Below are 13,559 nucleotides of genomic sequence, written 5' to 3' on the forward strand. Positions count from 1 at the left end.
GAATTACCTTATTGCATTGAGAAGTGGATTACACAGTCAGGCTTTTTCAGAGTTGAAATTTATAAGCTCACCTCTACCTGGTTCCAAGAGCAGCTCTCTACTTAACCGAGCCCCGTGCCTCTCAGCGTGGGGGAAACATCTGAAGAAATAACGGGGTCACAGAAAACGTGGTTGGATGGGCTGCGTTGGCAGAGGACGCTCATAGCGGATCCAATGGCAGACCCTTCCCAGAACCACATCAAAACGGAGAGGGCGCAGAACCCAGGCTGGCCTAGCTTGCAAGCACTAGGCACACAGAGGAGGCTCAGGTCCGTTCAGCCCCGAGAGGCACATTTCACTCCAAGCTCCGCCCTGGCTACGCGGGGGGCGCTCGGGCCCCCTCCTAGGGGGCCTCCTCCTCTAGCCCTGTCCCGGCTCTGCGCTCTGTCCTCCCTGCCACCAGGTGCCCCCAGACCCCCGACTCCTCCTCGCCCGCCCGCCCGCCTCGCTGCTTCCTGTTGCCTGGATCCGGGCCTGAACGCTCGGGTTCCGAGGCGCCCACGGCAGCATCCGCACCATCTGTAGCATCCGTAACGGCGGCAGCAGCAGCATCCTTGCTGCTCCTCCCCGCCCGGCCCTGTCCGGCCCCGCTCGGCTCTCGCCTGCAGGTACCCTCGTGGCGCGAATCCTCGGCCCCAGCCCCCACTCCCCCTCACCCTAGAGCGCTCCGGATTGCGGTCGGTGGAAGAGGGAGGGGAGGCAGCCCCTTCCCCCTCCCCCATCCCCCTGCTCTCTCCTCCCTGGCCGCTTCCTGGGCCACCGCCCTCTCGTGCCTCCCTCTGCTCCCATTCTGCTTCTGTTCTTTTCTTGCTTCTCCCGGAATCCTACACCCGAAATTCTGACCCTTGCTCCCAAAATGATGCATCTCCCTCCCTCCTGCAACCTTCCCCTCGCACCCTGAATTTGCCCATCCTCACTTAACATCCTGGACCTTGCATTTTACACATCATTATACTCAACATTGATATAGTGCTTTGAGATTTGCAAAGTCCTGTATACATACATTCCTCACAAGGACTCTGATGCTATTTTTATCCCCATTTTATAGATGGGGAAGTGATTTGATTGCGCAGATAAAAGTCTTAAGGCAAAATTTGGACCCAGGTTTTCCTGACTTTCAGTCCAACATCCCATCTCTACACCACTTAACAGCCTCACCACAGTCCTAGCATTCTGCACTTCCGTCCTAGAATTTTGCATCTTACTCTTGCTATCCTGCTTTTTTTCCCCTGCTCGGTGTTTCTTGGGGTGCTGGGTTTTTGGCTTAAATTCCTACCCTCAGGAGAGTAAATCAGTAGCAGATCCAACTGTTCTTGGTCTTCCTCAACTGAAAGTATCAGTCACAAAGTCTTGAGTGGTGTGATGAGGGGCTGACTTGGAGTCCCTAGAACTCTGGAACTTTAGGGCAGGTCAGAGTATGAAAAGAGATTTTTGATTCCTACAGTGACTGACTGACTTTAGTATCTTGTATATTGGGAAGGGAAGGGCAGGGAGAGAATGTGGACATAAGCAGCTCTAAACTTTGTCTTTTCACACTCCGGCTTCCAAATTTGATTGTAGGTGAGCATCTCTCATTGACAAACTTCTCTTTAATTGGTAATCCACTTATTTATTTAGGCTTAGTATTGCAAGTGGGTTAGTGTGTACATGCTGTCAGGGAATTAGGATCCCAAAGAAGAAAATGGCTCTATAAATACCAAGTATTATGAGCATGTCTAAAGAAGCTGATCCGCCTTACACTAGCTATTGACCTTTAAGAGGGAGAATAGGTGAGTGCTTGCTTTCTTTTCATTACAGGTGTCCTAAAACACTATTTTTTCCTTCAATTTTCTGAAAATTAGCTGTTTTTTATAGAATTTATGCAGAAGTATAGAATATTAGAATTCTGAGAGACCTTTGAGATGAGTTCATATAGTTTAAATATGAAAGGTACTTTTGATGTCATCTAATTTAACCCCCTCATTTATAGATAAGGAAACTGAGGCCTAGAGAGATTAATCATATAGTCCAACTCCCTAATTATTCAGATGAAGGTCATACAACTTTAGGCAAATCTTTAACCTTTGTGGGTTTGTTTCCTTAGGTGAAAAATTAGGGAGTTCAACTCTATGATTAACCTCACTGGGCCTCAGTTTCCTTATCTGCAAAATGAAAGGGTTTGAACTAGATGACTTCAAAGGTTTCTACTAGCTATAAATCCTATCTAAACCTTTGGTGGCAAACTAGAATTTATGTCTCCTTACTCTTTAAGAGTTGTAGACATCAAACCACACCTCCTTAAATAAAATCTGGATGGTGAAAACATGCTGTGGTTGCATAGTTGTCTTTATTTGAATGTATTTTGAGGAGTGATCTATGAGTTGGGGGGGAAATCCTGCTGTATTGTAATTCATTGGTTCATAGGCACTTTTCATCATCTGTCATCATCTGTCAGAATGGAAATAAACTGTTATAATGGTACTGAGATTCCTATTGAGATGAGAGGTAGGTATGAAATAATTTGGCCTTGTTTATACTTATAGGGAAACACTTCATGAATATTAATAATATCAAGCCATTTGCATAGTTTCATCTTGAATGAAAAATTCATCCAGCAAACCCCAAGTGGGGCAAATTGCTAAATGAAACTCTCTATTTTTAACTTTTCTAAAAATGATTTAAACATTTTAAAATATATTTTATTTTTCAGTTATATGTAAAACTTTTTTTTCATTTATTTTTTAAAATTTTGAGTTCCAGATTTTCTTTCTTCCTCCCTTCTTATCCATCCCCTAATTGAGAGGGCATGACTTTTATGCAAATGTTGAAATTATGTAGGACATTTGCATAAAAGTCAAAAAAAGTAGATCTCCCTGGCTACCCCCCCAAAAAAACCTTAAGAAAAATAAAGGTTTTTTTTAAAAGTGTACTTCAATCTGTATTCAGATGCAATCAGTTCTTTCTCTAGATATAGATAGCATTTTTTCATCATAAGTCCTTCAGAATAGTCATGATCATTGTAATGTCAAGAATAGCAGTCATTCATAGCTGATCATCTCACAATATTGCTATTATTTTGTATGTAGTACATTACATTTTGCATGAGCTCACGGAGAACTTTCTAGGGTTTTCTGAGAGTATCCTGCTCGTAATTTCTTATAAAACTATAGTATTCTAACATAATTACATACCACAATTTATTCAGCCATTCTCCAATTTATGGGCAACCTTTTAATTTTCAATTCTTTACCCTGAGAAAAGAACTGCTATAAATATTTTTGTACATATAGGTTCCTTTTCTTTAAAAAAAAAACAAACAAACAAACTTTTGAGATTCATGCCAGTAGTGATATTGTTAGGTTAAAGGATAGGCATGATTTTATAACACTTTGGACATAGTTCATATCTTTTTATCATTTGTCAATTGGGGAATGGTTCTTATTTTTTATAAATTTGATTCCATTCCCCATACATTAGAGAAAAGAGGCCTTCATCAGAGAAACTTGCTTCAAAATTCTTTTCACAATTACTATTGCTAACTGTATTCCCCTTTCCCATTTATTCTCTTTTCTCTCCTTTCACCCTATCCCTCCGCAAAAGTATTTTGTTTTTTACAAATATGCATACATATATTGGATTTAACATATTTTAGCATGTATATTGCACACATATATTGGATTAGTTGCCATCTAGGGGTGGAGAGAAGGGGGGAACACAAGGTTTTGCAAGGATTAATGTTGAAAAATTATCTATGCATACATTTTGAAAATAAAAGTGTTTTGCTTTTGACCATCTCTTCCCCCAAAATGCCCTCCCTTCTTTCATCCTAGCCCCTTCTTATATTCTGTTACTCCCCCCTACTTTCCTTCAGAGTAGGATAAATCTCTTTATCCATATTGAATGCATGTATTATTTCCTTTTTGAGCCAATTCTGATGAAAGTAAGGCTCATTCACTCTCCTTCTCCTTTCTCTTTTCCCCTCCACTATGAAAGCTTTTTCTTGCCTCTTATATGCAGATAATTTTGCCATTCAACCTCTCCCTTTGCCTTTTCCCCAGTATGTTCTCTCACGCCTTAATTTTACTTTTTTATATTATCCCTTCATGTTCAACTTACATCTGTCATTTTTTTAATATATTCTTTCTAACTCTCATAATAATAAGTTATTATGAGTTACAAATATTATCCTTCCATGTAAGAATTGTAAACAGATAAAAACCTTATTAAGTATCTTATGATTTCCATTTCCTGATTACCTCCTTATGGTTTTCCCGAGTCCTGAATTTGAAAATCAAATTTTGTATTCAGCTCTGGTCTTTTTATCAAGAAAGTTTGAAAGTCCTCTATTTAATTGAATGCCCACCTTTTCCTCTGCAGCATTATATTCAGTTTAGCAGGGTAGGTGATTTCATGGTTGTAATTCTAACTCCATTGCTCTCTGGAATATATTCCAAGCCCTCTGATCATTTAATGAAGAAGTTGACAAATCTTGTGTTATCCAGACTGTGGCTCCCTTATACTTAAATAGTTTATTTCTGGATATTTGCAATATTTTTCCCTTGACCTGGGAGTTTGGGAATTTGGCTATAATATTCCTGGGAGTTTTCATCTTGGAATCTCTTTTAGGAGGTGATCAGTGGATGCCTTCGATTTCTACTTTATCTTTTATTTCTAGAATATCAGGATAGTTTTCCTTGATAATTTCTTGAAAGATGATGTCTAGGCTCTTTTTTTGATCATGGCTTTCAAATAGACCAATAATTTAAAAATCATCTCTTATGGATCGATTTTCCATGTCAGATTTTTTTTTCCTGATGAGATATTTCACATTGTTTTCTATTTTTTTATTCTTTTGGTTTTGTTTTATTGTTTCTTGTTTTCTCATCAAGTCATTAGCTTCCATTTGCTCAATTCTAATTTTTAAGAAATTATTTTCCCCAGTGAGCTTATGTATCTCCTTTCCCATTTGACCAATTTTGCTTTTTAAAAGGCATTCTTCTCATTTTCTTTTTGCATGATTCTCATTTCTCTTCCCAATTTTTCCTCTACCTTGATTTTCAAAATCCTTTTTGACCTCTTTCATGGCCCTGAGACCAATTCTCATTTTTCTTGGAAGCTTTAGATGTAGGAGTTTTGACTTTGTTATTTTCTTCTGAATGTACATTTTGATCTTCTTTGTCACCACAGTAATTTTTTATGGCCAGAATCTTTTTCTGTTGTTTGCTCATTTCCCTAGCCTATTATTTGGCTTTTACTTTTTTGTTAAAGTAGGGTTCTGTTTCTGTGGTAGAGGATGTAATGCCCCAGGCTTCAGGGTTTTTGTACAGCTGTTTTCAGAGATTCTTCTAGGAACCTGAACACAAGCACTCTTTTCTGCTCTGGAACTGTGAGGAGGGTCCTGCTCCATTGTGGCTGTAAGTTCTGTTGTACTAAAGCAACAGAATCCTTCCTCAAGGCTAGTAAAAGTACCTCCTTGTGGGCTGAGGCCTCTCACTGTTGCTACCACTGCCCTCTCCTGGTTTGCTGATTTTCCAAGGTCCATTCATCCTAGTGAGACAAACCTTTCCTGCCAACTGTCCACGTTGTCTTCGGTATCTTTGAGCTGCAAAGTCTGGAAACTGCCAGTACTGCTGCTGATTCAGAGTCCCCAAAACCTGCTCCTGTTTTGTTGGTATCTGGATGGGCTGGGGCTGTGCTGGACTTCAATCCTGGTGCAACAGACCTTTCCTGCTGATCTTCCAAGTTGTCTTTGGCTGGGAAAATGTTCCAATCCTTTTTTTTTTTTTTTTTTTTTTGGTGGACTGTGACACTCTAAAAATTGTTGAGAGTCATTATTTAAAGGAATTTGAAGGAGCTGGGGGGAGTGCTTAGTGAGTTCCTGCTTTTACTCCACCATCTTGGTTCCACCCCAAAATAACTAAATTTTAAAGTTATTTCCACGGGAAAATTAGAGTTTCTTCCTTCTTTTATCATGCCCTTTCTCCTCCTTTAATGAAGGTTTGGATAGAATTCAGAATTACAACTTTGGCTGGATTGTTGTTTTTCTTTATTGTAGAACATCTGTAAATTTTTAAATTGAATTTAAGGTTGCCCCTATATTTTGATTTTTACTTCAAGGCCCAGATACATGTATGGCTCAAAAATTACTTTGGAAACCTTACTTTGGATGTGTATGTTATCAGATTAAAATTGTCATATCCCAAATGATTTCTCTGAATCATAACAAGCAATAATGATTCCTTTTTTAAAACATGTTTTATTGATAATCTTAAAACTCACATGTGCTTCAGTGCACACGTACACACATACACACACACAAACACACACACACACACACACACACACACACCCTAGTTATATTTCTTCTCCCCTTTCTATCCCCAAACCTTCTATAACAGACAGGTACATACTTTGGATATATATGGAAAGCCTCATTTAATCAACCAATTCATCAGTTATCAAGCATCAAATCTAGTCTCAGACACTTATTAGCATGTGACTCTGGGCAAGACATTTAACTCTGTTTGCCTCAGTTTCCTCATCTGTAAATGAGTTAGGGAAGAAAATGGCAAACTCCTCCAGTATCTTTGCCAAGAAAATCCTAAATGGGAACACAAAGAGTTGGGTAGGACTAAAAAATAACTAGAAAACAAACTAGAAAACTAGTAACATAAGAAACATTTTCAAACAATTCAAGCTATCTGAAAATGGCATGAGCAGCTTTGTGGAATGATGAACTACACCATTACAAGTGGTTTATAGGATTTGGAGCTAGAAGAGGCCTTGAAAACCATCAACTTCAATATCCTCACCTAAAAAACTCCAAACAAAATAGGGTCAAGCATTGTGCTGGGCACAGGAGATATAAAAACAAAAACAATATTAGCTTTTAAGGAATCTGTAGTTTATTGGAGAGGTAACATGTATATATATATATATATATATATATATATATATGTATATACAGAATAAAGACAATACATATATAGTTGTGTGTGTGTGTGTGTGTGTGTGTACACACACACACACACACATACACACAAATGAAGGAATTAAATTGCAGAAAAATGCAAGACCTGCCTCATTCATGTCACAATTGTTCAGTTTTGTGGCTGCAATATTTCTTGTTTCTCTTGGAAAGGATTTCATTGTGCTTTTTGAAATGAATGTATTCTTCTCACATGTATGTTATTAAAGTCACCCTGATATAGAGGAACTACAGGGGGAAAAATCAAGTGACTTTCTGGAGGCCACAGGGAAAGTCATCAGTAGAGCTGAAGACTTTCTCACAGTCATTGAGCATAAAAGCATGCTAGACACTGTACTGAGTACAAAATCTGGCTCTTGAGGTAAGATGGGTCAAGAGGACTTTCATCTAAATTTGAATAGAAAATTTGTGGCCATGTAAGTTAGGAAGAAGAGTCATAGTGAGGACAAGTTATGTGCATGTGGGTTTGTGGTTTCATAGCACTCTGCATCGGAAATGAAGATGCATGCATATAAAAACCTTGATTGATTTTTTTTTAGAGTGAGTTCCCCTTGATGTGTCTGTTTTTGGTTTCTCTGTGACAGGATGGCAGCTGCTTTGTGTCTGCAGGTTCTCTGCAGCCTATGTGGCTGGCTATCACTCTACTTCTCCTTTTGCCGCTTAAATAAGCATCGGAGCTATGAATGGAGCTGCAGACTGGTTACATTTACACATGGAGTCCTTTCCATAGGCCTCTCTGCTTATATTGGATTTATTGATGGTCCCTGGCCTTTTACTCATCCAGGTGGGTTTGGGGATTATTTCCTTGGGATTTGTAAACTGGGGGAAATGTCTTAGAAGAAAGGGAATTTTCTATAGAATTGGTATTCATATTAGGATCATTGTTGAGACCCTCATCCATCCCCAACACTATTTACTTTTATTGTTTTCTCTGTAATTGAACAGAAATTCCAGTTTCCTAATGCTTCAGCCCTAAGTAGGCCTTGGGAATCTATGCCATGCTATTTAGATATCTTTCACTAACTATCCCACCAGAGTAAATGTTGGCTAGAGTAGAATGCACAAAGTTTTTTTTTCTTCTCCTCAGTTGTCTCAGCCGTTGATACTGTAAGATCCCTATTGAACTTCTGAGTTTGTTCCTCAATTTTCATTTCTAGAAGAAAGTTGCCTTCAAAGTTGTTTCACGATACAAATATTCACATTTGTGTATGTGTGTGTGTTCCCAGTCATGTCTGACTCTGTTACCTTATTTGGAGTTTTCTTGGCAAAGACAATGAAGTGGTTTGTCATTTCCTTCTCTGGCTCATTTTGCAGATGAGGAAACAGAGGCAAACAGGGTTAAGTAACTTGCCTAGAGTCACACAGCTAGGAAGTGTTTGAGGCCAGACAGAACTTAGGAAAATGAGCCTGACTCCAAGCTCATCCACTGTACCCCTAGCTACCCAGGTACACTGTTATCATGATGCAATGATTGTGATCCTTTTTGAGTATAAGAACAGAGCTACAATCTCTCTACCATCATAACATTAGGATGAAAAATAAATTTTGTCCAGAGAAGAACATAATGAGACTATAAGGAACAATTGATCTTTGAGATTTTAACTAAATGATCAAGTGCTTTGGATTGGTTTTATATTAATGAGGATATATTTTCTAGATTTCTTTGGCTCTTGAAGCGTACATTTATACAGTGCTGAAAAGTTTGCAAAATGCCTCAGTACAATTTTATAGATGCGGAAACTGAGGGTCAGAGAGGTTAAGTGATTTTCTCAGTGTTACACAGTATGTGAGGAAGAACTTGAACCCTGATCTTCCTTTCTCCAAATCCAGAATTCTGTCTCTTACATCAGGTGTCTTGGTTGGGAAATTGGTGGGAAATTAATCTTTGGGTTCTAAAAAGTAATTTGTTATACAGCTTTTCCTTAGAGACTTGATATATTATCATCAGAAAGCATGTATTAAAGGTAACAAAGAAATGTACTTGCCATTATTCTGGCTTTAATTGAGGCTACAGAAACTTGGGAGGTGGTCCTGGATCTCTGGACAATATAGCATGGTTCACAGTCACTCAATTTAATCATCTTCTCATTTATTTCAGGATTACCCAACACTCCTCTGCAAGTACATGTTCTATGTCTCACCCTGGGCTACTTCATCTTTGATCTTGGCTGGTGTGTCTACTTCCAGACAGAGGGAGCTCTGATGTTAGCTCACCACACACTGAGTATCTTGGGCATCATCATGGCTCTTGCTCTTGGGGAATCAGGCACTGAGGTCAATGCCGTTCTCTTTGGCAGTGAGATCACTAACCCATTGCTACAGATGCGATGGTTCCTCCGGGAGACGGGACACTACCACAGTTTCACAGGGGATGTGGTAGACTTTCTCTTTGTGGCTCTATTCACAGGAGTGAGGATTGGTGTTGGGGCATGGCTTCTTTTTTGTGAAATGGCCTCGCCTAAACCCAAGTGGTTTGTGAAGGCAGGTGGAGTGGCCATGTATGCTGTGTCCTGGTGTTTCATGTTCAACATTTGGCGCTTTGCCTGGAAGAAGAGTGTCAAGAAATACCATGCCTGGCGTAGCAGGCGAAGTGAGGATCGACAACTGAAAAAGAACGGACATCTCAAAGTGCATTAATCAGGGCTTGCAGCTTGCTATGAATGGGGATAAAGAACTTAGCTTCTTAAAAGAGTAGGTTTGGGAATTATTGAAAATATGGCTGCTTTGGAATGGGATGCTCATAGCAAACTTGGGGGAAAAAAATTTAAGGGCTTAATCCGTTCAGGAATGTATTCAGTTCTAGAGCACAAACATAAATATCAGTATTGAGTACTAAGTTCTATAATGGCACACTTGAAGCAACTGAGGCTACATTGCAGGAAGTGTTGAGGGCTTGAATCATGTCAGAACCATGTAAAGAGCTCTGCTGGAACCCCTGTTTATTAACTGAAGGCCCTCATGTCTTTGGGCAGCTTGGAAGGATCAGCAAAGTGTATTTTTTTGCCTTTATTACTTTGAGAAGAGTGATTCTTTCCATCTATTTATTACTTAATGTAGTCATATTCTTCACCTGGTTTATGCCACCACCACATTATGAGGGAATTTGGTGGAAGCGTCATTGGTATTTTCGGTAACTTATTATCTTAACAGATAATCCTTGCAGAAGAGAGGGGTATAAGAAAGAAACACACATGCTTGTAGTCTCAGCTAAACTAATTCTACAGCTAGAGGGCTTCAAGCTCTTCTAAAAAAGCTGCAGTGCAGAGAAATTTATAGGGTCCTGTTGTACAGGTTCTGTTGTACCAAGAAAACTGTACTCCAGTTCTCAGGGGCTTTAGTACATTAATCTCTGTGCTTGAGAGGCTGTGGCTGGATTCCATGGGGATTTACTATGTGGATTCCACTGGGCTTGAGATGGCAGTTCAGGTTTCAGCTCAGCTGTAAGCACCTCAAATGACAACCAAAGAGAGTAAATAGTTGTGCTGGCCCCAGGGCAATGAGGCTGCATTTCTCCCCCCCCCCCCCTTTCTCTCTCTCATCTATTATCTCTGTCTCTTCATAAGACCTTACTCCTCTAGGTTCTTAAAAATGTGCCACTAGATATAAGTATTCAGTTATATAGCTGATCTTAAAAGAACAAAAGCATTCCCATGGATCAAGCCTGCCTCCTGCCCACAAACAGAGCAAGGGGTCAGGAATCTCAATTTCTGGTTTCCGTACACACCACCACCACTAATTTAGCAGATGATACAGATACTGTATCATTGTGGTCTATTGGGAAAAGCACTGGATCTTCATGTAGAAGACCTGGGTTCAAATTCAAGCTCTTACATGTACTTACTACTTGTGTGACTTTGGGAAAGTCACTTAAGCTTTCTGAGTTCAGGTTCCTTATCCATAAAATGAGAGAAGGATTGGATAAGATGATCTCTTGAGGTTGATTCCAGCTCGGCATCTTATAGGACCAGTTAAAATCTTGCTGCAGTTTGCCCCCTGTAAGGAGCTAACATCTATCTCACAGAGGCTAGCTTGAGCTACTGTGGATGCCTGTAAAAAAAATATTTACAGAAGGCATATATGCTATTTATTTATTTGGATGGTGGTTTATTAGCTCAGTTGGTTAGAGTATAGTGCTATTGAAACTTAGGTCACAGGTTAATCCTCATATAGACTAAGGGAATTTATTCTATTTCATTTCCGGAGACTACCCTGACTTCATCCAGTTGTCACAAAAAGGGATGCCTTTAGCCATAGTAGGAATCAAGCACAAAAACGGAAATGAGTCAATACATCACACTTGGAAAAACAACACAATTCATCTTATTATTAAAAATCAGTAGCAATTTTGAGAAACATAGGATGTTACTTTTACTTCATTCAAGAAGCATTTTTTGCTGGGCATTGAAATAATCTTCTAACACCCATCATCTGCATTTGCTTATATCAATGTGTCCATGGAAAACTAGTAAGTTATACTTCAACAACATCTGGGTATCTAAGGAATGCTGACTTCAGCAAAAGCTTATGGTGAGGAGTGTGGCTTGGCACATGGACTCCAAAGAAAACTGGTCTTTAGATTTTGGCACAGTGAAACCTCAGAACTAGCCAAGTGAATGCTCCTGATATTACAGCACATTCCTTTCTCCTTCCCCTCGACAAGTGTACAGGGGAATCTTGCTATTTGTGGATAATCTCATGAGAAAAAAAGCTGTTATTAGTTTGTGGAATGATGAGTTAACTCCTAGGCAGCTGGCAGTGGGGAGGGATTCCTCATAGCAGCTCTCCTGTGTGTTGTGGTTGGTACTTGTGTAGAAACTTCCCCAAGAGAAAATGTGAAATGAAGATCACTCAGTAGCTGAAGAAATAAGCTTGAGACTTCTATCACAGGTACAGAAAGAGCTAACTCACCTATGGTACTGTGGAATGAAAATGAAATACTAATTTACATTTGGATTACTATGTAATAATAACATTTTAACTATGAAGGATTTATATATAAATATGCATATATATTGTTTGTACTAAATTTTATAAAAATAAACAACTTTGTATTAATACTAAATCTGCATTTATATCTTCATTTGCAGCTTTGTAGATTGGCTAAAAAACAACTAGGGACCTATGATCATTTGATTTTAATTGGCTCCATCCACATTACACATTAAAATAACTTCCTTTTCTTGACTAGTCTTTCAGCATTACTCCTATTTCTTCTGTCTCCTAACTTGGGTGGATTTAAGATGATTGTGTAAGTAGTTTTGCCAGGTACAATGCTGCGGCAGCTCTGTCCCTTATGAGAGAGCATTTATAATTTGCTCTGGCTAATAAAAATTCACCACGGTAGCCAGGGTGATGTCAAGATTTTTAAAAATGGGCTGAAATAGTCCTTGGATTTCATACTTAAATAGTGTATCAGTGAGTCTGTAATCAAAGCCTTTCCAGGTTGGCAGGGCCTGTTAGAGCTTGTGCTTTATTGGCAGAGGCTACAAGAACCTGAGGGTCTTCACAATGCATCAAAGTAGGTCTTTAATGAAATATTCTTTTTATCTTTTTAATGTCCCAATATGGGATTTCATCTGTGGGGGGAAAAAGGAAGAGGGGGGAGAATACTTCCTGGTGTGGAAAATCTTTTCACTAATGGAGATAAGCAATTGAGCTATAAATTTCTGAACTAAGAGTTACTTGGATCTAGGGAAGTTATAGAGTTTATCCATTTTCACAGAATTCGTATGTGTCCAAGATAGAAATGGAACCAATATCTTAAGGCTAGACTTCTTATGTCTCTTGCTAAAAAAAACAATACAATAGCTAGTTGAAAATAATCATTATTCAGTTTGATTCAAGAAATGTTAAATGCCTACATATACACAAGGGACTGTATTAGGTGCTGAAACATACAACAAGTAAGCACACAAGTTCAGAGTATGTAGTCATCTCAATAGAAAGAGACCTCTAACATCAGTTGGGGCAGGAAAGGCTAAAATTAGAGGTAGCTTATGAACTATCCACTTAAGAAATATGAGTAGTCTATTGGAAAGGTGAAGGAGTGTATTCCAAACATCATAAACCACTCATTTGATATCATGGAGACAAGATGAAGGAATACCATGAACAGGGAGCAGTTAGCAGGGCAGGGCAATAAGATTGGGAAGGTAAGTGAGAAGCAGGCTTTTAAATTCTATGCTGAAGATTTTATGTTTTATTCTAGAGGACAAAGGAAGCCACTGAGGATTTTTTGAGTACAGCAGTTTCACAATTAGATGTTTTAAGAATATTAGTTTGACAGCTATGTGAAAGATAAGTTAGAGAAGGGAAGAAATAGGAACAAGTCCAGTTATGGGATTAGTGCGACAATCTATGTGACAAGTGATGAGATCTTTACCTATAAAGTTTCCCCATATATAAAAATCCCCCATGTACATATGTTCCTATGAAAACCTAAAAAAAGAGAAGAAAAGAAAAAAGAAAAATCTTAAATATATTTTTAAAGTCTTCAGCCTGATTTTCCTTAAGCCTAGAGACATTATCTTTAGACTCACCTAGATTGAGCTAT

The 13,559-nt window shown here is 38.9% G+C and overlaps 1 protein-coding gene across 3 annotated transcripts; it reads left to right on the forward strand.

Moving 5' to 3' along the window:
* Positions 1-365: 365 nt before the first annotated feature.
* On the forward strand, positions 366-12,000 carry TLCD5 (TLC domain containing 5). Of its 3 annotated transcripts, XM_031960159.1 has the most exons (3): positions 366-647; positions 7,591-7,790; positions 9,105-12,000. In XM_031960159.1, exons 2-3 carry the CDS (start codon positions 7,592-7,594, stop codon positions 9,641-9,643), a joined length of 738 nt encoding a protein of 245 aa, XP_031816019.1. In that variant the 5' UTR covers positions 366-647; position 7,591; the 3' UTR covers positions 9,644-12,000. The 3 variants fall into 3 exon arrangements, with proteins under 3 accessions (XP_031816019.1, XP_031816020.1, XP_003764173.1); XM_031960160.1 differs by lacking the exon at positions 7,591-7,790; XM_003764125.3 differs by lacking the exon at positions 366-647 and having other exon boundaries at positions 7,078-7,790.
* The last annotated feature ends 1,559 nt before the right edge of the window (positions 12,001-13,559 follow it).

The sequence above is a fragment of the Sarcophilus harrisii genome, chromosome 3 (genome assembly GCF_902635505.1).
Source record: "Sarcophilus harrisii chromosome 3, mSarHar1.11, whole genome shotgun sequence".
Taxonomy (NCBI): domain Eukaryota; kingdom Metazoa; phylum Chordata; class Mammalia; order Dasyuromorphia; family Dasyuridae; genus Sarcophilus; species Sarcophilus harrisii.

Bases quoted from the DNA above. Each gene is read 5' to 3' on its own strand.
- TLCD5 (XM_031960159.1), top strand. From the start codon at position 7,592: ATGGCAGCTGCTTTGTGTCTGCAGGTTCTCTGCAGCCTATGTGGCTGG. The intron at 7,791-9,104 runs GTGGGTTTGGGG...CATTTATTTCAG, and splicing joins CTGGCCTTTTACTCATCCAG to GATTACCCAACACTCCTCTG.